Below are 25976 nucleotides of genomic sequence, written 5' to 3'. Positions count from 1 at the left end.
GGCCGTGGCTGCCAGGTGAGCATGGGCATTGCCGCAGGCATTATGGTTCTGCTGCGCACACAGAGAGAGACAGTCCGTGCCCTAGACAATTTACGGCTCAAGGCATGTGTCCAGCAAGGATTTATGTAAGTGCTTAGCTTCACACGTTGTGGATAATCTCCCCGGCTTCGGCAGTGTATTCCTGGTGTAAAGTTTAAGTACATCCATAAATCTCAGCTCAATCAGGATCCAATTCATCTAGTGGGATCCTCCTCGTGCTGTGAGGAGGCTTCCAATGACTTGACCTTTTACCTGGATCAGCAATCAAGCCAGCTTTGTGCATCCCATGACCACAAGAGATGGCTCTGTCCCAGAAGATTCCTTTGGGAGATGAGTTTTGCCGGACAAGCCCAGGCTCTGGCCCTTGTCGTGCCCCCACCCCACGATTTCCCGTGGTCCCATGAGGGCTGCCCGCTGCTTCCAGCTACAGGGGCAGCCCCGTCCCCATCCTGTGCTGCTGGCTTCGTGCCTGCTGCCCGCGCACTGACCGTGCTGGGTGCCAGGATCCAGCCCATGGTATTGAGTGGCGGAGGGAGTCACTAGCCTGGGGCTTAAGTCATTGAGCTCTATTTGCCAGAAAGCATGTCTTGCACCTAATATTGCGGGTATTTTTGCTTCTTAAGGCTTAGCTGCTGCTGCTTCACCGGTTTTCATTGGAGAAAGCTCACATTTTACAGCTTTGTTTAAATTACGGGGATTAATGCACAGCCATTCTTTATTTGACTTTTCAATTACCACCACTGGATTAATCCTGCAGGTTCTGCGTTTTCCATCCTCCCAGCTTTTCTGCGTCGTGGCATCCAGCAGTGAGGCTGGCTGCTGGCGGCTGGTGGCCGGAGCGATGCTCGCCCCTGCTCGCCCCCAGCTCGCTGGCCGGAGGCCAAGAGCTCCACTTGTGTGCCGCGGGAGGTGCAGGGGTGTGAAATCTGCGCTGAATATTTTTGTGCCCATCTTCAAAACCTGGGCAGACATTGCATCCTAGCAGAAACGAACTGTTTGGACAGTTATTTAATAAAACCGTTTGGGTTTGTTGAAATAAATTATAATGGTTACTGGTCCCTGGGCTAGCATTTCAAGCCCTGAATATGAGCTGAGCTTCATTCCAATGTTTTCCTTCGCTGGGCTGCTCAGCTGCTGCCCTGGACCAGCACTGCAGTGCATGTGAAGACCTTTGCTCAAAGCCCTGGGCTGCAAGGAACAGCCTCCTCGCAGCCTCCAGCTCTGCGCGTACTTTCCAGATCTGATCTCACAGACCCTGCTTTTCCTTCTCTTCCTTTCCTTTGCAGAAGGATGGCTACTCTGAGCTGCAGGTACACAATGCATCTTTGGCAAAAATGAGCCCAAACCATCCTGTCGCAGCTCCACTGCACGGGGCTGGCAGACCCCGGAGGATACAGGTTCTGTGCCAAGGAGCTCCTGATCCACACCGATCCACTCCTGCATGCGCACGAGGAAGGGGGGAAATGCTCTCTGCTTTGCAAGGGAGGGACAGTCAGAGGAACAGAAGCATGAAGGATTTTATTATTAACTTGGATCCTTGGGGTAGAGCCAGGAGCTGGCTCTACGGAGCCAGGGCACTGCTCTACTGCAAGATCCTCCTCAACATATGCCCCGTAGCGGGGGACGGGCTTTGTGCACATGTTCATCTGGCTGGGCTGAGCCTCTGCAGCATTTCAAAACCACTCGCGAGCCCTGCCAGCCCTCAGGAAGCGGCACGCACGGCCTCGGCTGGCAGGAGCCTGCCTCTGGCTTGGCACAGGAGCCGCGGGAGGGGTTTGCTCTGCAAGGGGGGCCCTGCCGCAGCCCCCCTCCAGCCCTCTGCAAAGCCGGTGGCTTTGCTTGCTGGCTGGGCGAGGCTGCGTACCGCTCTCCCCTGCCTGATGCCTGGATACGGCAATGCCCGGGCCTCAGCCAGGGGAGGAAATGCACTGACCTCCTCCTGCAGCTTAGTTTCTATGGCCATAAACTGGCCGGGCACTCAGAGCCCTCGTGCACCTGTGCAGAAGTGCATCCCCGTGGCTGGAGGGCACTTCCCACAGCTCCAAGCACTGCAGGAGGAGTGGAACGTTCCCCGGGAGCCCTGGCATGGGACAGCCTCTACGGGAGGCTATGCGCAGACCGGGGGGAAGCGCTCCGCAAACCTGCACCCAGCTCTCACACCCACACATCAAGGCTGGGCCATGCTCAGCTGCCTTCCTGTCTCCAGCATCTAGCCAAATCCTGCTTCTTTAACTTTTTTTTTTTTTTTAATTTTTATTTTTTCTGTAAGTGCTCTCTTCCCTGGTTGGAACAGAAAATGGGAGCTCAGTGCACAGGAGAGGGTGGTGCTGGGGACCCCAGCCCCAACAGGGAGGGAAAAGCCTGCAAGGCTTCCACTTTACCTGGGATTTTATCAGACAATTATGGTAGAAAAGCTGGAAGGAGATGGAGACCAGGGAGGCAGAAACCCTTCCTTTGGTGGGGAGGACCATTCCTGCTCACAAAGGATGCTCGGTGACCTGTGGCAGAGACAGCGCCGCCACCCTGGTGCCCTGGTGCCCATTGGGGTGAGCCATGCCTGCCCCAAAACCCCGGTACTTGAGCAGCCCCATGCTGAAATCCTGTTTTCCCCAGCCCCGGTGCCCAAAGCTCCTCTTGCTGCCACAGGGGCTGCAGGGACTGGTACCGAGCAGGAGCAAATGCAGCCCCATCCACAGCCCGGGTGGGAGAAGTGCGCATGTGTGCCAGGTGTGGGGGAGAGCAGCCGGGCTGGGGGGGCTTCGCCGCGGCTCTGGTTCAGGCAGCCCCCTCCCTGCCCCTCCGGAGGAAATGACTCAGGGCTTTTCCACGAAACCGCAGGCTGACAAACTTGCCGCCTGCCTGGCTGCTCCTGCACACAGAGATCGCTTGCCTGGGGATGTGGGGGGCACCCCCAGGGACGGGGGTGCTGAGTGCAGCACTGGCATGGGGGAAATCCTGACGGAAAGGGTGACAGTGCTGAAGCAGGAGCTGGGTCTGCTGCCATCCGCCTTGTCCCGCAGCCGCTCAGAGTCATGGCCTCGGTCAGTGCCACGACTTTTCTGCAAAGGAGCTGAATTTCTGGAATAATGGGACACTGCTGGCAGCGGGAAAATTGGGGGCTGTCCCCAGCGGGGACCCTCGGGGTGTGCCCAGTGCTCCCCAGGAGCGGGGCGCAAGCTGTGTTGGGGTGATACAGACCCTTGGGGTGTGCAGCTTGCCCTGTCTCCTCCTCTTCCTCTCTCCCTCTGTTACCTGGAGGGTGCTGGCACATGGCATGGCTTTGGGACCTGGCTGCCACTTGGCATGAGCCCTGCCAACAGGAAACCCTTGTGGCCCGGGGGCTCAGAAGTGGGGGCTGCCATGCCCAAAGCTGTTTTCCCTTTGATTTGTTGTCCAAAAGCCCCGGAGAGAACAAGGCTGGGGAAAAGCCAGGGCAGCTCACACAGCATGAGCAATGAAAGGGTTTTACCTGTGGCGTCCCTGGTGCACCCCAGCCCCAGATGAGCCCTACCTACAAATGGCACCAGTGCACCGGGGAGGGGAGCCCTGTGAGCCAAATTCTTCACTTCTGCGGCCACAGGGTTGCTGCTCAACACCAGCTCCAGCAGCCATGTAGGCCCTACATAAACACACACAGACCTGGCCAGCGCTCGCCTGCTCTGAGGGTGCTTCATAAGCCAGGGAAGGCACCGTTCCCGTGACACCCTCCCTGTCCCCAGCACACGCAGGGAAGCAGCTTCCACTGCTATCTGCACGGCACAGTGCTGGTGCCAGAGGGGAAGCCGCACTCCCTTCCGGGAGATACTTGCAATCTCAGCTGGAAAAAAAGGGATCAGGGGTTAGTTCCTGGCCTCGGAGAAGCCATGGCAGAGCCTGCTGGTGGGGCCAGCATGTCAGCCTGCGTGCCAGCAGTCCACGGGGACGGTCAAGGTGTTTTGTCATCCGATGGTCTCTGGTGAAACCATTGTTTGGAGGCTCCGCAGAGGAAAGAGGATGGATAAGGCAGGCCAGATGGCAGAGGTGAGGTTTGGGTTTGGCACAGGCCGGGATCTGTGAGGCCAGGCTGCATCTTTCTGGCTTGGATCAGCGTGGCTCCGGGCTGGCTCAGGGACAAGCCACCCTGCCCATCAGTGCCTGGGCTGTGCTGCTCAGCACCCCCGAAACAGGCCCAGAGAGCCACTGCATCACCAACACCCATGCCACGGGGCCCTGCAGTGCAGCAGGGAGATGGAAATCACCACCAGCATCGCCCCAGCCATCCGAAGGTGAGGAAGCACTGCAAGTCCTTTTGTGAAACAGCCTGAAGGCATCCACACGTATCTACAGCCAAGACTACGCTGGGGTCAGAGACCAAACCCCAGCAAATCCCAGCACACCTCCTCCAGCGCCTGCCCAGCTCAGCATCTCTCCATCACTGACCACCAGTGGCTGTACCCGCAGTCACAACAGGGCCAAGAGGTCAGACCCTCGCGGGGTCGGGGGCTCCCCTGAGCTGCCTGCTCCTGCGGGCCATCCTCCCCACCCCTTGGGGGTCTGGGAGCCTGCAGAGATGCTCGGCTCAAAGCCATTCCCTGCCCGGTGCCCCTGGGGAGGCAGAGACGTCCTGGCTCACCTTTGCAGGCCTTGCGGTCCGTGATGGACTTGCTGAGGTCGCGGTAGAAGCCCTCCTTGCAGTAGTGGCAGTGGCGCCCCGCGGTGTTGTGCCGGCAGTTGAGGCAGACCCCTCCGCTCTTCCTGCCCGACAGCTTGTACAGCTCCATGTTGAAGCGGCAGCGCCGCGCGTGCAGGTTGCAGTTGCAGGCTGCAAGGGAAGGGGAGGGTGAGGCAGAGGCGCAGGCAGGTGCAACCTGTCCTCGCCCCATACACCGAGGGGGGCGGCTTGCCTCAGTGCTCCTGTGCGCTGCGTGCCCTGAGTTGGGACCCCTCCGGGTGGTCCCCAGAACGGTGGCTGTCCCTGCAGGTGCTTGGCCCTCTCCATCCCCACAAAAATGCTGGCGTGGCTTTTATCCGGTGGGGTCCCACTTCCTAAGAGCTGGCACTGGCTGTCTGCTAGGATGTCTGCCTGGGATCCTGCCCAAGAATCCAAACAGGGCGCTGGGAGAGGTGACCGACCCTGTGTGCATGGCACGGACCCCACGATGCGGCTCCGTGTGCCACGCATGGGAGCAGCTCTGCCTGCTGCCAGGCAGGAGGAGCAAACACAGCTCAAATCCGTGGGGAGGAGGTGGCGGCAGGGCTGACCAAAACGTCGGAGCCCACCAGTCGGGCTGCGGGCCCCCGCTGGTCCCCGGCTGGGCCACAGAGGTGGGGAGCAGGGTAAGCAGGACTCGGCACAGCCGGCCCCAACGTGCCGTCCAGATGTGCAGCATCCACCGCCCCACGGGGCCGGGGCTGGGAGGTCAGCGCGGAGACGGGGCACGTGTAGGGACAGAACACGGGGGGGACTCAGCTGAAGGCGGGACGGAGGGAGGGGTGCAACAGGGCAGGGGGTGTCCAGCAGCACCAGCTGGGCACCTGCAGCCCTGCTGTCCCCTCTTTCTGTCCCCGTGGGCGGCAGCCCCTGCTGCACAGCGCTGCCCCCTCCGCAGCAGCCAGAGCCCAGCCGCTCCGCAGACCACCCTCCTCGTGCCGCGCTGCTGCAGCACAGCACGGAGCAGTGCCGGGTGCCAGCCCCAGCACCAGCAGCAGAGCCCCCAGGCTGCTTTTTGTTAGGGCTCTGCCCTGTGTGCACACGTGCACACACACAGGAGCCCACGCAGCGACACGCGCACGGGCATGCACATACAGGTGTGCACGAGCAGAGGCACACACACGCTCATGTGCACGTTTACATGCACGTGTGCACATGCAAATGCGTGCATGTTCCCTCACGTGTGCACACATCCATGCTTACAGCACAAGCACGTGCACAAGTGTGCATGCTCATACGTGCACATTTGCACACTTGCTGTGTGCACGTGTATATACAGACACACAAACAAGCACGCACAGATGCTTGCACGTGCCTCCCCCCCCCGCCCCCACGAGCATGCTGATGTGAACACACACACGTTATTTCTTTCATTAGCCACAGGAACCATGAAGAACCCCCCCGCCCGATTCCACGTGTGTGAGATAAAAAGGAAAAGCAGTGCCAGTTCCTGTTTAACACTCTCACAAAAAGATAATGGGAACAAGATTTCCTTCAGCGAAACGTGGCGCCCGCCCCCAGCCCCCTCCCCGTGCTGGTAAATTGAGGCTGGGTGAGAGTTTTTCCAGGCGTACTGTGAAATTCATTAACATGTCAGCCCAGATTTAACTGCTGGGCCTGCTTGTCGTTTGTGTGAAGTTTCCCCCGCTCACCCCCCCGGGGCCGCCTGCCCACCACACCGCCGGGAGCACGCTGAGAGCTTCAGCCCGTGCAGATCAAACGGCCGCCGGCCGCCTCGCCCCCCACCCTGCTCGCCCGGCCAGAGACCGTGCGGGAGGAGAGCAGCAGCAAACCCCAGCCTGGGAGCCCTCTTGGAGGCTTAAAGGAGTTGAGCAAAAGCCTGTTCCCAGCCTCGGCACAGGAAAGCCTTTGCACGCTCAAACCTCAGCTCCCCCTAAGTTATGAGATTAGTGTAAAAATCACGTGGCAGGCACAAAAGCAACACTTTGGCAAGGCAGAAGGTGCCTTTTGGGGTTTGTGCCTTTTGAGGTCACTTTTTTTTCCCCAGTGCTGGTGAGAAACGGACACTTTTGAAGCAAATTCTCACATGTGGCTGGATGCTGGGGTGTGACGCCTGAAGAAAGCAGAAACATTGCTGGGTGGTGGGGGTGCTGCTGGCACGGTGGGGATGGGGCTGCACCAGGGATGGGGCTGCACCAGGGATGTGGTGTGCAGAGGAGCAGTTCTGGGGGTAAAGGGACCTCGTTCCTGCCTTGCTGCACTCCGGGAAGGAAGTGCAGTCAGATGGCAGCTTTGCTACCCACCGTGCAGGGTAAGGGCTGTGCCTCTGCAAGCTCCCTGCGCGCTCTGGGGAAGCGGAGGGGATGTGAGGGGTGGCAGAGGAGGAAGGTCAGGTAAATGATTCTCCACTCGTCACGGGTCCCTCTCTGCCCGTTTAATTGGTGATGGAGTAACTGGCCCGGCCTTTTTGCGTCGTGGCTGGCACCGCCAGCGGCTGGCTTGCTGCCCAGCTGCCCTGCTGGCATGTCCCCACCAGCCCCAGGGCCACCACTCTGCAGCCACGGGGCAGCACGGCTGCGGTGGCGCTGCCAGCACGGGGGGCCACCAGGAGCTGCCCTGAGGGCACGGGGGTGGCAGGGGCTATGGGGGGGGGCTCAGTACGGAGATTTGGCTGGGCTTGGCCACGCCAGGATGGGGACGGGCGCACAGCACAGCACCCCCACGACAGGCACCCAGCACTGGTCAGAGCAGACGGGTCCCCCCTCATACTGGGCTAAAAACTTGTGCTGTTCCTCAGCGCTGCCTTGGTCGCAAGCTCTGTCTGTCTCCTGTTAATCACTAATTAAAGGCTTGAATGTTCCCTGCTGTTTGGGGTATTAATAAGATTTTAATTGCACAGTTTGGGGCTAATTACGTGGTAGTTCGCTTCCGCCCTTGTACAGTATGCCCAATTAAACAATCATATGATCAATTAAACAATCACAAGATCTAATAATTTGCAATAATAGACTAATTAAACGCCAACACCTTGCAATAGAGCAGCCTCCTGTCCTCCTTTTGATGGTTTTGAACCTCTGCCCGGGCCCCAGCCACCCCGCCACCTCCTCCTCTCCCCAGCAGGAGCCAACAGCGGAGCCTGGGGTGGGGGGGCATGGGGCTGGGAACCCAGCCGGGGGGCACAGCACGGGCAGCAGGCACGTGGTGGGTGCTGGTGCTGTGGGGCACGAGGGGGCTGGCCGCCCCCACGAGCTCCCTGGGAGTAATTAGTTCACGGAGCTGGCTCAGCGAAACCCTAGACCGGCCGCCGCTGCCAACCCGCAGCGGATTCGAGCTACGCCCCTGCTTTGGCTGGAGGGGCGCCCAGCCGGGAGGCAAGGCTGCACCTCGCCCCCGGGAGGGGGATCGGGGCCAGGGGAGTCCCTCTGCGCTCCCACTGCCCACACGCGGGCAGGGAAGAGCCCTGCCCAGGGGGCTGAGGACACGGCTGGGGACAGGGCTGGGGCTGGGAGAAGCAGCTGGGGAAAGTGCTCGGGGAGAGGGGCCGGGGGCTTGTGGCTGGGCTGCCAGGAAGCAGGAGGAGAGGAGGAATCCCACAGCAGGGAGGGGACGAGGCTGAGCCACCCCAGCCCGTCCCAGGAGCGGGGCACACAAGTGCTGATCCCCTGCACCGCAGCCGGACGCCTCGTCCCTGCTTGTGGCACCAGTGTGAAACAGCCCAGGCCAGGATGCTGGGCTTAAAAAGCGGATTTATCAGGGAATTTTGCATCGGGAGCACTGAGATAAAAACAAGAAATAAAATATACATGGGAAGGGGGCAGAGGAAATGGGTGAAGCATCGGGGAGCCTGCAAATTCCACCACCACTTTGGAGACTGGCATTTTTGGGCACTGACATCCTGGACTGATGCCCTCATCCCCCAGCCACTCTGCTGCCGGGCCTGAAGCGAAAGGACCGCGGTCCTCCCAGGACTGTGCAGCCCCTTCCCACGGAGCCCCGGATCAAAGTGAGCCCCGAGCATTGTCCCTGTGCTCCGTGGGGTGGATCCTGCTCGTGGAGCAAGGTCTCCCCTTTGTGCCGCGGCAGTGACAATGGGAACAAGAGCTCCGGCATTACCAGCGAGTGGATCAATTACTTCCAGTGGCTGCCTTGCGCTAATCTGCTCCCCCCTGCCTTGGGGACAGCCTCCTGACCAGGGGACTGGGCTCCCGGTGGCAGCGGGGACCGGGAGTGGGGGGGAGGTGGCGCAGGTCTACCAGAGTAACGCCAATGCATCACCTGGGGGGCTCTGCATGCCAGTGCCCCTGCTGCCGCCTGCCCCTTTGCAGAATTATTCCATGCCAGGCACCGGGAGAGGTGGGTCATGCCCAGGGGACGATGGCACTGCTCTGCGGACAGCCCACGTGGCAGGCACGGGGCCGTGCACCCTGCAGCACGGGGCTGGTGCCTCGCCCTTTGGCCAAGCTGCTGCATCCCTCTCGTCAGCCTGGCTGCGACATCCCCAAATCCATTTCCCAAAGTGCCATTCCCCCCTGTAACCGCGCGGCACGGCGGCGTCCCCCTCCCCACGAACACCACAGCACCACAACGGGGCACGCTCTGCGCCAGTGCCCAGATCTCAGGCTGCGAGGACTGTTCTTCCTCCGCACTTCCCGGCACCAGCCACCAGCAGAAATTCTCGTGGAATAAGAAAAGCACAATCCACGGGAACCCCGCGGGCTTCCCCGAAACAAGCAGCCGCCTGCCTAGGCCTCCGTCCTCCTCTGAAACCGGGGGCTATGTCAGCCTCTGTGCAAAGTCCCAGGAAAGCAGGGAGGGGTTCTCCTGGGTCTGGTTATTTGTCCCCAGCCCCAGACGCGTGCGTGGCCATCCCAGCATCACAGCGTGGAGCAGGACGGCTGCTCGTCCCCAGCCCATAGCAGCCAGAGGCTCCTGTGCACAGAGCCCTCCATCCCTGCCCCTCTGATGGCTTGGAGCTGCCAGGCTCCAGGCGCACCTTCTTCCTCCTCCTCCTCCTCCTCCTCCTCCTTCGCCACCACAGGGCAGAGCGGGGCTGGGGCGCAGGACGAAGTCAGAAACCCCTCGGTCTGGGCCGAGCAAAGGGAACTTCCCGGGCGGCCTCTCCTTTTAATTGGTGCTAATTGCTGCGTCTGTTCGTGCTGGCTGGGGAGATGTCATTGTTGAAAGGCACAGAGGGGAAGGCTCGGGGAGCTAATCCAGCTTTCAGCCGCTAAGCCCTTTGGAGGCGTGTGATGGAGAAGCTCTTTCAGGTCCCTTCAGAGAGGGCACAAAGCCCGAGAGGGGAAAGTGAGAAAGAAGGGGATCGAATCAACAGGAAAAAACACTTTCACACGCAGCTTGGCTACGGGCCTTTGTGTGTGGGGCTTGTCAGGGTGTCTTGAAGGGACCGCTCTGCGCCCCCACCTCCTCCCTGCCTTTCTTTTCTCTCCTTCGATTATCTTCTCAGCCCCATCTGCCAAAACGGTGACCTGGCTGGGGGCAGGGAGGGCTGCAGCGGGGATGTGCAGGAGCAAGGCCTCACACGGGACCCCCTGCCCCAGCCAAGGATGGCTGGGAGCTTCGCTAGCGCTCCCCCAGCCCCAGATCCTTCCCCCGTGTCTCAGGCCGGGGTCTGCTCCAGTTTAACCCCCCCTGGAGCTGGCAGAGCCTCCTCTGCTCGGCTGCATCACTCAAACAGAGGGCACGGTGCCGACGACGCGCCCCGGGATCCCAGGACTCCAGACACCGGGGTAGGGGCTGGGGTCCTCTTTTTGGCCCTCACCTGAGCCGTCCCCAGCCACACCTACAGGCACTGAGGGCCGGGTGGGGAGCAGAGGCGGTTTCCAGGTTTTGCTCCAAAACTCGTCTTTCTGAGACAAACGGGGAAGCACCGGAGCTGACACATTCCCACAGGGCACGAGGTGTTTTTAAAGCATCAGCTCAGACACTTCATTTGAATCGACTGCCTTTTTAGCCATTCTCAGAAGAAATCCTCCGCAACACATATATATTTAAGCCGACAGCTGGGATCTCAACAAGACATCGATCACAAATACTAACAAGTCCCTCTGACCTCTGGCACATCCAGTGGGCCTTTCAGGGACTGATTGATGGTACGGCTTCCCTTGTCTCCATCCTCCTGCCACCCCCTGGGACCTGGGCTCTGGTCCAGGCAGAGCGAGAGGTTGTTCCCCCCTCTCCCAGGGCTTTGCAGGGCTCTGGCATCCCTCACCCTGCACAGACTAGGACAAAAGGCAAAAGCCTCCACAGAAATCCTGTAGAAAAAGATTTGAGAGTGGGGCAGGAAAACAATGTGGGTTCAATACTTGTGAAAAGTTTCCGTCGATTACAAGTGTCTTTGACTCACATAAACCTTTTTAAGGAGAGATGAGCTAAAACCACAGCACACAGCACCGTGCCAGACCAAGTGAGAAGGATAACAGGCTGAAATGGGGTAGCTCAGATATTTCCTTAACCCCTGCTGGGTGGATAAACCCAGCTGCTGCCTGCTCCCAACCCAATGCGGGTGACCTCCGTGGTTCCCCTGGGGACGAGCAGCTCGCTGCCCAAGGCAAACGCCCCTTGCCGACACAGCTCGGCACGCTGCATGGTCCCCGTGTGTGCCGATGTGCCAAAAAAACGCCGTGGTGCCTTTGGAGGGTTTGGGTGCAGGTAACCAAGCAGCAGAGCAGAGGCAGCAGAGGCTCAAGCCCATGCCGGGCATGCACGCTCAGCCCCACGGCCACATCCCTCGGTTGCTCAGGGGTCCCAGCCCCGGGGAGGGGGGGCGCAGCGCGGTGGCGGGGGGGTCACTTACCCAGACACTCGTTGGCCTCACGGGCGCTGGCCCGCTGCCAGGGCCGGTCGTAGTGGAAGGGCTTGCAGCGGTCGCACTCGGGCCCCTCCGTGTTGTGCTTGCAGTCGCACACCAGCTTCTGCTCCTTGTCCTTGACGCAGCGCGAGGCGTGCCCATTGCACTTGCAGCGCCCGCCGACCTGCAGCTCGCCCACCGCGTAGTAGTAGGGGGCCGCGCCGGTGCCCCCCTCCTCCTCGCCAGCCTCGCGGCCCCCCAGCTCCCGGAACTGGTGGGGGCGGCTGAAAACCACCCTGATGTCGGTGGCCGTCACCCAGTCCTGCAGCACGGGGCTGCTGTCGAAGTCCTGGGCGGAGGGCCGCCCGTCGAGGGTGCTGAAGGCGATGAGGCCCCCGGTGAGCGGGTAGAGGTCGGTGAGGCCGTCGGTGCAGAGGGCCTCCTGCTCGTTCTGCTTGGTGACGGTGGCTTTGCTGGGCTTGCCGTAGATCTTGCGGCACTGGGAGGAGTAGTACTGGTAGGGCACCCACGTCTTGCCGTAGTCCATGGACTTGAAGATGGCGGTGGACTCGGGCCGGGGCGAGCAGAACTGGAGGCTGACGTAGACCACCTCGAACTTCTTGCCGAGGGAGAGGGTGAGGGTGACGTTGTGGGGTGAGTGGTGCAGGGTCTCCGAGCGCCAGCACGTCATGTTGGAGGCGGTGTTGAGGTCGGTCAGGTAGGCGGGCGGGTGGGCTTTGCGGGGGTCGGAGGCATTGCAGTGCCGCGTCGGGGGCTTCCCGCAGGTGCTAGAGGCGTGCACCTCCTTCCCGAAGGCTGCGTTGACGAACTCGGGGATGCAGCGGCGAGGAGCTCCGCTCTCGTCGTAGCAGGGGTCCGGGGGGGTCTGCTGGGCCACGAATGGATTCACCGCCTGGGAGAGGCGCAGCATGCTGGTGGTGAGGAGCAGGCGCAGGAGCTGCAGGACCTCCATCCTCCTGGGGCCAGGGGAGCGGCTCCTCCCTGGGACGAGAGCACAGAGTGAATCGCAACCTGGTGCATGGGGCTAGGGGGCCGGGGATGGCCCTGACACCCAGGCCCCTCAACTTCTGCCCATTCCCACCCCGTGCCTACCCACGGAGCATCTGGGGAGCGGGGCAGGGAGGTGGTTAGCTCGTGGTGCCTTATTTACAGCGTCAGAATGAGGAGGTCAAAACCAGTTTCCAGACCTTTCCTGTAAAAACACCTCCCAGGTCTCCGGCAGGGCAGGGGTGTTCACACCTGCCTGTGGCTATCAGGCTTCCATGCACAGCCCTGAATGCACAAGCTGATGCCCCCGAGCCGAAGCAGATCGACTCCGACAGCAGGACCATGGAGATGGGAATTAGCCCTGTGACGCTGTCACAGCTGGCTGAGGCCACAACCCTATACCTCTTTGCCTTCCTGTGACCTGGAGCATCAGGCGTCTCTCTCGCCTCTGACCCCGAGAGGTTTATGAGCCAGTAGCCCTCCAAATCACGCAGCCACTCATCCACAGCTTTCCCACTGGCAAGAGGTCACTTTTGCTGCCTCTTCCCCACAGGAACAGCCCTCACCGTGGCACGGCCAGGGGAAGACGCCCCTTACCCCCACAAACCCAGCCCCTGCACCCCTCAGCACAGCACTGCAGGGCCTGGGGGTCCACGTCGTGCCAAACTGCTAACGGGGGATCCTCCTCCCTGCCCAGCCCGGCTGCCAGCACCGATGCCCAGTTCCGAGCCGGCCGGAGGGAGCGGGGAAGGCGATGGCAGCCTGTCCCCAGAGACCTCCCTGACACGGCCGGCCCTGCGCTCTACTCCCCCCGCTGCTGATGGCAGGGGAGGTTTCTGCTGCCGAAAATCAGCCGCTACCTTCATGGCCTGCATCTCCCCAGCAGGCGCATCCTCTGTGCTCCGGGGAGCCTTTCAGGGACACCCTTGCATGTGGCTCGGAGGCCGGGCACCCAGCAGAGTGCAGGACAAGGGATACTGTCCCCGGGGTGCCCAGGGTACAGGGAACCCCCTGCTCCAAAAGCAAAGTGCGCGGGCGAGTGCTGTGGGAGCAGAGGTGGGCGTGGGGCCCCTTCCAGAAAGGGGATTCTTAAACCATGCCCGAGACCATGCCCAAAGACGGGTTCCTGTGGGCAGCAGGGACGTGGCTGTCACTGCAGTGGACACACTGTGCCACCCGGTGTGCTGCAAGCACTGCTGCACCGGGCTGGAGCCGGGGGATACGCGTCTCACCCCAGACCCTCTTCTGCCCAGGCAGACTGCGATGAGAATACGACCGAGTGTCACCACCCCGACCCAGAGCGATCCACCTGCAGCTCCTGTCCAGGGGGCATTCCTGCTGCCTGCACAACACCTGCAGTGCCCGGTGAGCAGGGCCTGGGGAGTGGCGACACCAGGAGATCAAGGACCTGCACGCAGCAGGGACAGAAATGGAGCACGGGTGGCACTGCCAGCTCCCCACCGCCTTCAGCCACGTTTGCACCACGCATGGCAGGTGAGCACCCTTGTGTGCCTAGGCTTCCACAAAAAAACCTTTCCAATCACGGAATAAAGACCAAAACTCCCCTGGAGGTTCAAAATCAACTATTTCCCCCTGCAAACTTAACAGCTTTGTGTCACAGAGGGCAGGAAGCAAGCCAGGTGCTCCCCAAGTGCTGAACTGCAGCTAAACCTCATTTCAAGCCCTCTGGTGCAGGATGTCAGCCTGTCTGTCTGCCCGCACCCTGCACCAGCACCACGCCATTTGGCAGCCCAGTCTGTGGGTATCGCCTGTGTGCGAGGGACAATGGTGAGAGCGTGGTTCTTCCTCGCAGCCCTGCCTCGTCGGGACAGCCCCAAAGGGACAACCCGTGGGAAAAGCTCGGAGCAGGGGGGAGAGAGCAGAAAGCCCTGGTGACGATGCCCCAGCAGCCAGGAGGTGCATCCAGCTGTCCAGGACAGCTCTGGTGGCACCCTCCAGACCCTGCCCAGGGACGTCTCCTCCACCCGCAGCCGCATCCTGCTCGGCGTCCCCAGATGCAGCCTGAAAATGCTGCGAAACCACCCAAACCTCCAGCGTGTAATAACCACGCTGTCGGCTGGAATCCGGCAGCAGAAGCTGTGGGAATGAGCCCAAAGGCTGCTGCTGGGAGGAGGCCAGCCACGGACACGGCTCCGCTGCTGCCGGCGGGGGCCGGGCCCCCTTCCCCCCCCGTCCTGCGCCCCCGCACCCAACAGCAGCCAGGGGACAAGGCGGAGGCGCTCAGCCTCAGGGCTGGGTTAGCACTGCCCTTGGGGTGCATCGGGGGTGCTGGGGGATGGGAGATCATCCTGCACTGCCTCCCTGCCACCGACACCCATGGGGAGAGGCTTTCCCTCCCGTGCTCAGTGGTTTGGTGCCCAAATTTTGGGGCTCTGCTGGGGAGGAGTCGCTTGGGAGCCAAGGCTCCGGCGTTTGCCGAGTGGCGTGTCGGCGCTGCGGAGGCACCGCGTGAATGGAAATCATTATCATCCTTGAGACCACACACATGCACACACACGCTCCGTGCACAGCTCACCCCATTATCCTGCTGAAAGGGAGCCGGGGACGGTGGTCTCCGCGGGCCTCACCTCCGTATCGGAGAGGAGGGCAGCTGCAATCTGCTCCCTTTTATGCATATTCAGCGTGACCCCTGGGCTGCCGGCAAGCTGCCAGGGAGGCCCGGCGGTGGGTATTTCTCTCCCAGCCCCACCTGCCCCTCTTCCAGTTCCCATCTTCAGTGCCTCCGGTCCGAACCAAGTGGAGACACTGCTCCCTGAGTGAGGGAGAAGGCGCTGAGCCAGCCCCAGGCACAATCGGCAGCACCGCTGACCCCGCGCCGGACCCGCTGGTATCTGACACCAGACCCCGACGGACCTCAAGGCAAGGAGAGCCCTGTGGGTGAGGGTGCCCTGGCATCTTCCAGCCGGGCTGTGACAGCAAGGCCAAGGCCGGTGGCCACCATCTCACGGCCACTGCCGTGGGCTGGCAGGAGCGCAGCGGCGCAGGGCTCGCCCTCCCCGAGGAAGCGGCCGCCACCCCAGCTGCCGCCGCCGCGCTCCTCCCCAGCAGCGGCTGCATTTTTGAGGTGGGCGATTTCCTCACTTCTCTGTTTGGGGAATGCTAATAGCTGTGCGGTTTGGAAGGAAGTCCCGATGCCTTAACACTCAGAAGTGCTTTTCGCTTTAAAAATTAGCTACTACGTACAGCACCTCCACACCCCTCGTCCCCAGAGCAGCCGCCTCTGGAGGCGCTGGCGGTGGCTCCCTGTCACCCCAGCCCTGCCACAGGCTCCCTGGGGTGACGCTGCCACCCTGCCACCTCCTTGGGAGGCTCCATGCCACCAGCCGTGCTGCATTCGGGTGCAGACCTGACCTCTCGGTGCCTGTCGGTCCTGTTTGAAACACTGAACGCCCAAAGGCAAGTGCAGCAGGTGAGCCAGGACAAGAGGAGCAAACTTCCCCAAATCCCGACCCCGGTGCCTGCACCAGGCCCAGGGTCACCGCAGAGCAGCGCAGGGCAGCGGCAGCTTTGTGGAGGTAATTATGGGATTAAGTGGAACAGCACGGGGAGGGGAGGGAAGGGGGTTATTAGTCAGATTTGATCCCGGGACCTCTGCGGCACTACAACAGCCTTCTCCAATTAAAGCAGCGGGGGAAGCCGCGAGCGGCCCGAGTGATGGCCGGCCGCACGCTGCAGCCCGGCCACCACAGCGGGCCGCGGCGTGTCACTCGCAAATCCCCTTGAGGGTGCGTTTGAGGCCTGAGTCATGCGCTGAAAAATGTAGCTTCAGCAAGGGCGGGCACTTGCTGCGGTGGAGCTGGGAGGACAGGGGAAGGGGCTCCCTTCTGCCAGGGCCCTGCGCTGCCGGGCAGGGGGGAGCAGCTGGGCCACGAGCACGGTGCTGGGCTCACCCGGCCCTCCTGGGGAGAGTGTGAGCCTTGGTTTGGTCAGGGGATGCTCAGAACCTCCCGGGGGGCAGCACTGAAAGCGCCCCTGTGGTGTGACACGGCCGCAGAGCAGGGGGCAGGAGACACCTCAGCAGGGCCCAAGGGACCCGAGCAGATGAGGGGGATCCAGCTAAATGAGGATGTGGGGACTCGATCCAAAGCATTCAGATAGGGCCATCCACACGGCCAGCTCATCCCAGAGCTGTGCTGGCCTCGGCAAAGCCCCAGCAAAGCTGTGCTGCCCGGCTCAGGTGCCTGCAGAGCAGACAACTGATGTGCTCAGACAGCACTCAGGAAAGCTGTAAATGGGCACACACCGCCAGAGCACTCCCTTAAACGGGATATAGCTGCTACCAACACTTGTGCATTACCACCTCGTTATGAGCCCCCGCTGACGACAGCATCCCCGCTCCCTGGCCGCGCGTGCTGCAGGGGCAACCCACGGAGGGGCTGCCCCAGCCCCACAGCCCGGGGAGCCGCCGGGCCCCTGGGCTCCTCGCCCACCCCTCCGTGCCCACCCGCCGAGCCGGTGCCAGCTGGGGGGCTTTGGGCCCTCCCAACGAGAGGAATGCGTCAGGACCAAACCGGGCTCTGGACACGGATAAATCGTTCCATGTGTCGCTGGGCTGAAAACACAACCGAGAAATATTTAAAATGAAAGGAAAAACCCCACGCAGCCAAGGCGCTGGGACTGAGCTCGGCTTTCCGGCAGGAAGGAACGAGGCGGAGGCGAGCGTGTGGCGCTGGGGAGAGGCCGGGGACGCGGGCGCTGGGGTGGCAGCGGCGGGGCCGTCGCGCTCCCAGCCCACACCAGACACGGCCGATGGCTCCTGCGCGGCCCTCACGGCACTGCAGAGGCGCCTCGCGTTCCTGTCTGAGCCCCCTCTCTGTCCATTTCTAAGTTAAATATCAGGAGGCTATAAATGCGTAGGTACCCACATTTGCTCTCGCTCGTGGAGCCGGGCGCTCTGTGCGGCCCCTCGGGCTTTCAGCCTCTGCTCCGCAAAGTATGTGCGACTCGTGGGCAATTACAAGGCGGCGTGTTCCCGAGGCAGGCACTCACGGTGATAGATATTGCAATGCACTCTGGCAGGCCGGAGAGAGCATTACACAAGCCATATGATACTCCAGCGGTGCCAGGAGACGCATACAAATTACACTGCATGCAGGAAAGGATGGGCCAGATTCTGACCTCAGCCCCTCTGGCATCAGACAGAAGCAGCTCCATTCAGAACAGGCCAAACAAGACGTAAGCGACTCCATTCAAATTTACACTGGCATACCTGTGGTCAGCATCTGGCCTGGCTTGAATTAACTTCGGCCTGACATTACAAAAGGGTGAAACGGAGCCCAGATTTCCTAGGTTATCGAAAACAAAAAGAGAAATCCACCCAGAACCAAACCGTCGCGAAGCTGCTCAGACATGTGCGTGAAGTTGTCAAAGACGGGATGCTCGGATGCATCACCCGCTCCCGGTCTGGTAGCTTCCCCCTGGGAGGACGGGCCGGGGCTGTGCAAAGCGCCGCAGCCTCCCTGGGGTGCCCTGAGCCAGCCCCGCTCCCCGACAGCCCCGAGCGGAGCCGCCGCTCTCCCCAGCAGCGAGATTTACGCACGGCAGTGTCAACACACCGTGGAGCTGAGCCCATCTCGCTGCGACATTTGTTTTGTTGCACTGCTGGGTGAGGGCTCCCCAGCAGTGCCAGCCGGAGATCTCCCAACAGAATGGATCCAGGAGATCCACAGCCTTGCAGGAGTAAAAAGCTTCCTCGACGCTGCCCTGTTGATTAACCCCCTCCACGACTCGACTGGTTGCTTTCCGTGGCCCTGATCCCATCCCAGCCCCCTAGCCCCCTTGCACATTCCTGCCGTGCTGCTCGCTCCGTCACGCGCTGCCGGGAGAGCCCTCGGTGGGCAGGGGCTGCCCCCCGCTGTGCCCAGCGGGGGCACGGGACCGGCGGCCCCATCGCAGAAGCCCTCGTGGCTTCTGCCCCTTCCCACTCCATATGGGAATAAAGCGATCTGGTTTCCATAACGTCCCTTGTTGCCTTTTCATAACATGCCGGGCACAGATGTTGAAAATAGTCTGGATGAATATTTAAAATGGTATTCAGAGATGACAACATTTGGCCAGCTTTGAAAGATCTCTCACATCGGGTACGGGATGGCTCACGACAACGGGGCCGGAAACACACTGCACTCTAACATCTCGTTTTTTCTCCCTGGCTATTGGTACAATATTTCATGCCCCTGGTGTCACACAGCCTGTTACTGCTTGAGTGCCAGCCAAGTCTGCAGCATTTGGAAGAGGCTGTCACGTACGTTTTTAACATCACGGGGCAAAGCGGAATATGGAAAATCTGTCGCATTTCCATACCGAGCGCAAGTGTCCTGCGCAGGCTCGGGGAGGGGCTCATGGGGGCACAAAATAATTGCTTCCTTATGGAGCAGGGCCTGGCTAAGAGGGTGGGGGAACAGGAGATGGGGGTGCTGCGAGCACCCTTGGTGCAGTTGGCTGCTTCTTTGGGAAAGGAAGACCGAGCCGTTCCGGCACACGAGCACATGTCCCAAGGCCTGCACTGCTGCTCGCCTCCTCCTGGGGACCCTGCTCTGCCCTGTACCTCCTCCGGCTGCTGCCCAAAGGGGCTTCTGCAGCAGGCCCTGGCCCAACCCTCAGATGCCAGTGCCCCGGGGGCAGCACCAGCGCCGCTTGGCTCGGGCTCTGGGGCCTCCTGCCTTTCTGCAGGGCTCCTCGTCACAGGCCACAGTGCACTCAGCTGCATCCCTGGGCCTGGATCCTTCTCTCCCAGGCTGCAAACTCACCTTGGCCGCTTCCAAAGCCAGCATTGCACCTGTCCTCTCTTTGATAGAGACCTATCTCGCCTTCCTCCTCCTGCTTGCACCCACCGGCACCTCTGCCGTGGGGCTGGGACCCCTGCAGCCCACCGTGCACCCAGCACTGGGACCGCAGGACCTCCTGTCCCCTTGCCAGCTCGCTCCACCGGGCGGTCAGAAAAGCACAGCAGCTCCCTCTGTTTTATAGAGGGAATACTGCAGAAAATAAAGGTGCCCACCATGCATCGAGCCACCTTGAAGTGAATGTTTGAAGCACGGCTCAGGCCACTTCCCCACTGCACTGGTTACAGGGCACGCCGATCCCTCGGAGAGCGGGAGGATTTGTGGGTTGTGGGGGAGCAGAAGGACGGGTGTCATTTCCAGCAGTTCGGGGTTTGCATGTCCAGGTTTGGCCTCAGTATCATCTGAGCGCGACTACGGGTCCCACAGCCTGGCTCTTGTCTCATCTACTGCCTGGACACATCCGCTTGCAAGCTCACCCCAGTGAGCTGAATGCGCACACGGGCACTGCCCCGCTGCCCCGCGGGACCTCTCTGTTGCCCCTGCTCCTGTCCAGGGCCTTCCTCACCCACCCAGCTCATGGGCATGCCGAGAGCCGGGCTGCGCGGGACTGCTGAGCACCACGTCCCGCAGCACGGCAGTCAGTCCTTCCCCCGGTAAAGGTATTTCCATCCGCCCACTCTCCAGCAGGACGGGGAAGCCAGGGGAGGGACAGCGTTTTGAAGAAACGAGGGTTCAGCAGTATCTCCGAGGCAGAAAGGCAAACCCACCAAACGCAGCCGGGCTTCCCGTCTCCTCTCCCTGCCCCACGTCCCGCTCCCACACACCCCCTCCGAGGGCAGCCACGCTCCGGGGCCGGCGCAGGGTGCGGGGGTGCCGAGGGGGTCTCACGCTGCCCTCAAAGCGAGGGGGCCGAGCTGGGGAGCGCTCCCCGGGGGGAAGCCGCCCTCCGGCACAGGGGTGCCCCGGAGGTGGCCGCACCGGGATGGGGCAGAGCCGGGGTGCGGGGCCGCGTTGTGCCCGCGGGGGGCTGCGGGGCGGGCACCGCACGCGTGCCCCGTGCCCTCCCCCCCCCGGGGCTGGCACCGCAGCAGCCTGGCTCGGCTCCCGCACCGGCGGCGGAGCCCCCCCCCCCCCCCCGGCAGCTCCGCAGCGGGGCTTCGTGCAGCGCCGCGCACCCCCCCCGGCCCCCCGCCCAGGGCAGCGGCAGCGAGCGGGGCCGAGCCGGGCCGGGCCGGGACAAAGCGCCCGGAGCTTTGAGCCCGGAGCTCGGGCCGTGCCCGGTTACGGGCGGCACTCCCTCCCCCCCCCCCGTCTCCGTCCCATTTTTTGGCGAGCCCGGAGCCCGGCTCGAAAGGATGAAACGGGAAAAAAAAGGGCGGGTGGGGGGGGGGGGGGGCTGGAGGGGTGTGGGGGGGAGAGAGAGGGAGGAATAAAAGGCAGCGAGGGAGGGAGCGGTGGGAAGGGAAGCTGCTCGGCGGGGCCCGCCGTGCCGGGAAGTTGGAGGAGCAGCTTACCGCGGCCGGGCAGGTAGCGGGCTCGGTCCGGCGGCAGGTCCGGGGCCGCGGCGGCGAGAGGAGCCGGGGCCGCCGCAGCAGCGCGGGCGGCAGGGAGCGGGGGCCGCTCCCCCTTCCCTTGGCCGATGGCAACAGGAAAAAAAAAAAAAAAAAAAAAAAAAAGGAGGGGGGTAGGAAAAAAAAAATAAAGAAAAAGCAATAATAACAATTCGCCAGGAAATAAAAAGAGAGAAAGCAAAATAAAGGGAAATAGTGCCAAGCGGGAGCGCTGCTCCGGCGGTGCGGGCGGGTCCCCAGCGCCCGCCCGCTCCGCCGCACTGCCCGTGTCTGCTCCGGCTGCGGGAGGCGGCAGGGAAGGAGGGAAGGGAGAAAACGAGAGGAAAGGGAAAAAAAAAAATAATGAAAAAAAATAATCTAGAAGTGGAGAAACTGAGCCCCGGCCGCTGCCTGGAAGCGGAGTAAAAAGGCTCCAATAAATCCCGGGTTGAAAAGAAGGGAAAAGTCACCTCCCCGAGGAAATCAGAAGCAGATTTCGAGCCATTTAATCACATGCAGGGAGGTGTGTGTGCGTGTGTGCGCCGCCCGCCGCGCCGCTGCCAGCCCTGCCTCCGCCCTCCCGCGGCCGCGGCCGCCCCGCCGGGAGCGCAGCGCAGCGCAGCGGGCCGGGAAGGGGCCGGGCGGGGAGCGGAGCGGGCAGGGGGGAGAAGGGAGCGGAAGGGAAGGGAAGGGAAGGGAAAGGAAGAGAAGAGAAGGGAAGGGAAGAGAAGGGAAGGAGCGCAGCGCCCTCCCCGTCGGGGCACCGAGCCGCTTGCCGCCCGGCCCGAAGCGGGGCAGGTGGGAGGCGGCGCTGCCTGCCCCCCGGAGCCCCGGGCCGCCCCCCCCCGCTGCCCTGAGCCTGGGACCGGGCTGTGCCCATCCGAGCTGTGCCCATCCGAGCTGTGCCCATCGCCGGGCCCTGCTCGTCGTGCCCTCCGGCCCGGCTGAGAGCGGCGAGCGGGCAGCCCCAGCAGCCGAGGGCTCAGCTGGTGCCGCAAGGGAGGTGGCTGCTAATCCTTCCCCTGCTTCCCAGAGCAGAAGAAAAGAGGGATTTACCAGGCGGGGAGCAGCCCCCTCTTACAGGATCGGCTCCATCCCGTGATGCGGGGGCTTTTCACGTGTTGCTGCACCAAGGCTGGACTTGGCCTGCGATGCTCGGTCAGGAGGCAGGCGAAAAGTGGGCAACTGCAGTGCCCAGGACAGCTGCCTCCAGGCTTCCCCGGGAGCTGCCTGCCCCCCAGCCAGCCCAGGGCCACCTGCGTTCAAGCTGGCTCCAGGAGTCCTGGGGGGGGGGGGGGGGGGGGGGGGAAGGTGAAACGAACTTAATCAGCATTTGTGTGAGGCAGTGGAGGGGAGCAGAAAACCTGGATCTGGATCTCCCCGCTTAGCTGCCCCTCTGCAGCACAGTCTCCAGGCTCAGCCCCACGTCCCACCCGCAGATGTCCTTGCAGCGAAGGCAAGGGCTTGAGGAGAGAGCAGGGGAGGTGGAGGGGAGGGCAAGGTGCCAACGCGGCTCCGGAGCTGCCCACCCGCTGCATCCAGGGCACGGACCACCTGTGCAAGCCCCCCCAGCCCTCCTCACCCGCTCCCGCAGGACCTGGTTAGCCACATCCTGTTGCTTCGGGGAAGCAGGTTGCAGGGTTGCCCTCCCCTGCTGGGCTGGCAGATGCTTGCTGGAGGAGGAGACCCCAGCTGGCCACAAGGCCCAAGGGAAATGCTGTTTGCAGCTCGCAGCCTTGATGCACAAAATGCATTTCCCCAGCTCCAGTGGCAGGGACAGGCATAAACAAGGGGAAAGCCACCAGGTGACAGGGAAGAGGAGAGCTGGGAGATGAACAGGGAAACTCGGGGCTCCTGAAGTCAGATGCCACGGGTGTGTTGTAGCTCTATCATCTCTTTCAAGCATTTTGACAGCCAGGAGGCCAAGCCACAAGCTGCGCAGCCCCAGCAGCCCAAATGCAGATACTGGAGGGGGAGGCAAATGCAGGGCCAGCCTGCACGTTTGCCTTGCACGTGGGCCAGATGTGAGCACGGTGCAGAGCGAGGCCCGTGATCATCAGGAAAGTGCAGGACTTTGTGCATGGGCCTGAAAGCAGAGTGGGATAGGATGGCCAAGGGGGTGGAAGGGGGTACAGCTCCAAGATCCTGTGGTGCCACAAAGCTGGAATTGTCCCAGTGACTGATCTGGGGGCATTTTCCCCACTAGAAAGCACAGGGACTATCACGAACATGAGCCATGATGCTGGGCCAGCCTGGCCTGGCTGCCACAGGGTGGTGCTGAGCTGGGGGCTGCGTCGTCTCCCACAGTCTCAGCGCTACTGTTTCCACGCTCAGAGGAAGATGTCAAACTCCCTTGTCCTGGGTCTCACAGGTGACATTAGAGGGAATGGACACTGTATGGGGAGTCCTGGAACTGGTGTAACCAGACTTCTCATCAGCAAAAGCCCAACTGAGAAAGACAGAATCTGGCTCCCCATTTCCACTGCTCCCAGTTTCCACCACCACTTTCCAGCAATGAGCAAGACGCTCAAGAGAAAAAAGGTGGATCTGGGCTTGGCAAACAAGGTGCTGAGGATGTCAGCAGGGGCTGGACATTTGCTGTAGCAGGAGCTGGACCCTGCTGGGTGCCGGTGTCTGTCCCTCAGCATGCCAGTGTCACCACGGGCAGGGGACCCACCGGCCTAGCGGTGCCCCCCCCCCCCCCCCCCCCCAGTGCTACCCCCTGCACAGCCAGGCAGGCAGGAGGGCTGGGAGGAGGAGTGGGCGAAGGCAGCGCATTGTCCCCAACACCCTGCTGCCAGCGGGGACCTCTGCCACCCCCCAAATTTCGCCACCCTTGCTCTGCATGCGCATCCAGCCCCTGCTCCCCGTGCTGGCCCGGTGGGGCTGCCCGGTGCCAGGCAGGCTTCCCGCTTGGCGAGGGGCTGCTGGGGAGACAGGGGCACGCACAGGCTGCCGGAGCAGCCCCTGAGGCTCTGCTCGGGTCCAGGCAACCCGCACCCCAGCCCCGGCAGCCGGGGAACCTGCAGCGGGAGCGAGCAGCGGGGGGGCTCCGGGGCTGGCGGCGATGCGCGGCGCTCGCTTGCCCCCTGCTGGTGCCGGTCGTGTCGGGACCCCCCCCCCGGCCCCCCCGGCCCGGCACGCCGAAGCCCCCCTCACCTCGCTCCGCTCCGCTTGTCAGCAGGCTCCTGCCGCTCCTTTCACTTCCCCGAGTCCCCCGTTAACCGCTAAGAAAGGACGAGGTTTGCTGCCGCTCGTCCTTGTGCTGCTCCCAGCAGACTGGGGCCCCAGCGAGCGAGAGCAGAGCATCCTGGTTTAGTCACCAGCTTGTCCTCGGGGCGGTTCCACAGCCCTCATGCTTCCCTCCTTTCTGCTCCGTTTACTGTCTGAAGGATGCTCTGCCCTTCACCTGCCTCCTCCTCTGGGCTGCCAGTCTCCTGGCAGAGACACCCCCCCTCCCGTGCTGTGTTCGGAGCCTGTCCCCACACCTGGTCTCCTCTGGAGTGCGAGCCCCCCCGCTGTCCCCAGGAACAGCCATGTGGTCTGCCTGGGGCACTGCGGAGAGGTGCAGACACCCCGCGGAAGGAGGGGAACGCACCTTTGCCTCCGCCTCCTGTCTCATGGGCCTCCCCCCTCCAGGGGGATGCTGAGTGTCTGGGGCTTGGGTCTCGTTTATCCACAAACCGTTTGAGCGCTGCCAGAAATGCCTGTTTTCAAGCATGAGCAGAAAAGAGAAACAGACCCTGGGGGGCACAGGAATTGTTGACTGAAAAGTGTGCAGCGAACGTGGCTTGGGAAAAAGAAACCAAGGGCAACATCGCTGCAAAGCGCAGCATGTAACAGCGCTGCAAAGTGGTGCTGTATGGATTTTTTTTCCCTGCCCACCCCGCTCGGAGGATGCTGTGCACGAACATAAGCAGGGGTCAGGCCTCCCGAGGAGTGCTGCAGGAGGAGGGGGCTAGGCCAGGACGGAGGTGCAGGGAGGCAGGCAACACCCCAAACACCCTTTTGTGTCCCCAGCTCGCAGCAGCTCCACAGCCCTCTTCCAGTGTGTCTCCAGCCCCATGTTCTCTCCCGTGCCTGCCCTTGCCCTGTGACAAGGGACTCGTGTCCCTTCTCACAGCGACAGCCGTGGTGAAGACGTGGGCCGTGCCGAGCGTAACGAGCACCTCCTGCTTCACCGCCAGCCCCAGAGCTGGCCAGAAGCTGTTAGCGTGGGTCAGCAGCGAGCACAAAATTGTTTTCCCGTCTCTTTCCCTCTCTCTTCAGCTTTCTGAGCTATTCCCCGAGCCGGTCCCTTCGCAGCCAAGCCAAGGCTCGTTCCTCCCTCACCGCAGGCGAGCGGCGCGTGGGGCTGCGAGGCCCGACCCGGCCCCGCCGCAGCCAGGAGATGGAGCCGTCTCCCCGCCGTCGGCAGCCGTGGCCTCGCAGCACCGGGAGAGGCTCCGGCTGCCTGGGCACGGTCCCGGCACCGCACCGGGATGCTCGTTCCCCTGGGACACTCGCGGTTCACCTCGTGCTGTCGGCAGCAGCGTGGCCGCAGAGGGACGGAGTATCCACACATTTGGCCCCCCAAACGCTGTCAGCAGGCCTGGAGTCAGCCGCAAACCTTGGCTTTAGCACAAGGAGCAAGAGCTCTTTTAACGAACCTCGACGTCTCCGGGTGCTGGGGACCCACTCCTGTCTGCTCGCACTGCCCAGCCCCACGCAGGTGCCCACCAGCCTCGCACAGGAGGAGCAGGGCGATGTCCTTCTGCCTCGTGCTTTGGAGACACCTGAGCCTGCACCCTAGCGCAGTGCTGGAGGAGCGGGTGTCCACCACAAAAGGTGTCTGCTGGAGTCGCCGTCAGAGCACCAGACGTTCCTGGTGCTGCACCAGCAACGAGGGGAAGAGGTCTCAGGGCTGTGCAAGCTCCTGGTGCAGCTCCACGCAGAAGCCCTGCTGCCTCTGCTGCCTGGGCTGGTGTCTGTGCCACACCATGAGCCTGCCCAGTGGGGGGGCCTTGCCCTGTCCCCGAGTGCCAGTGGGGTCCACGTGGCAGCGTGGAGGCACTGACTCGGGTCCCCGGAGCGGCAGGGCCAGCTGCTTCCCCGCTGCCATCACGGGCAGGCCCTGT

General features: G+C 62.4%; 1 protein-coding gene across 2 annotated transcripts in view; it reads right to left on the bottom strand.

The window, feature by feature from the left end:
* Positions 1-22054, bottom strand: part of NTN3 (netrin 3) — a 30495-nt gene extending 8441 nt beyond the window's left edge. The window contains exons 1-3 of one of the 2 annotated variants that reach the window (XM_080556785.1): positions 21916-22054; positions 11505-12500; positions 4652-4840 (exon numbers count right to left, since the gene is read on the bottom strand). In XM_080556785.1, the coding sequence (XP_080412911.1) occupies positions 4652-4840; positions 11505-12471 (1156 nt within the window). In that variant the 5' untranslated portion in view covers positions 12472-12500; positions 21916-22054. Of the gene's footprint in view, positions 1-4651; positions 4841-11504; positions 12501-20823; positions 21381-21915 lie in introns of those variants that run through there. The other variant, XM_080556784.1, reaches the window with a different exon arrangement.
* Between the last annotated feature and the right edge of the window lie 3922 nt (positions 22055-25976).

Source organism: Anser brachyrhynchus, assembly GCF_964034855.1.
Source record: "Anser brachyrhynchus genome assembly, chromosome: 15".
In the NCBI taxonomy this organism is placed as follows: Eukaryota; Metazoa; Chordata; class Aves; order Anseriformes; family Anatidae; genus Anser; species Anser brachyrhynchus.
Note: the sequence above shows the minus strand (reverse complement) of the source record. Positions and strands in the feature narration are given on the sequence as shown.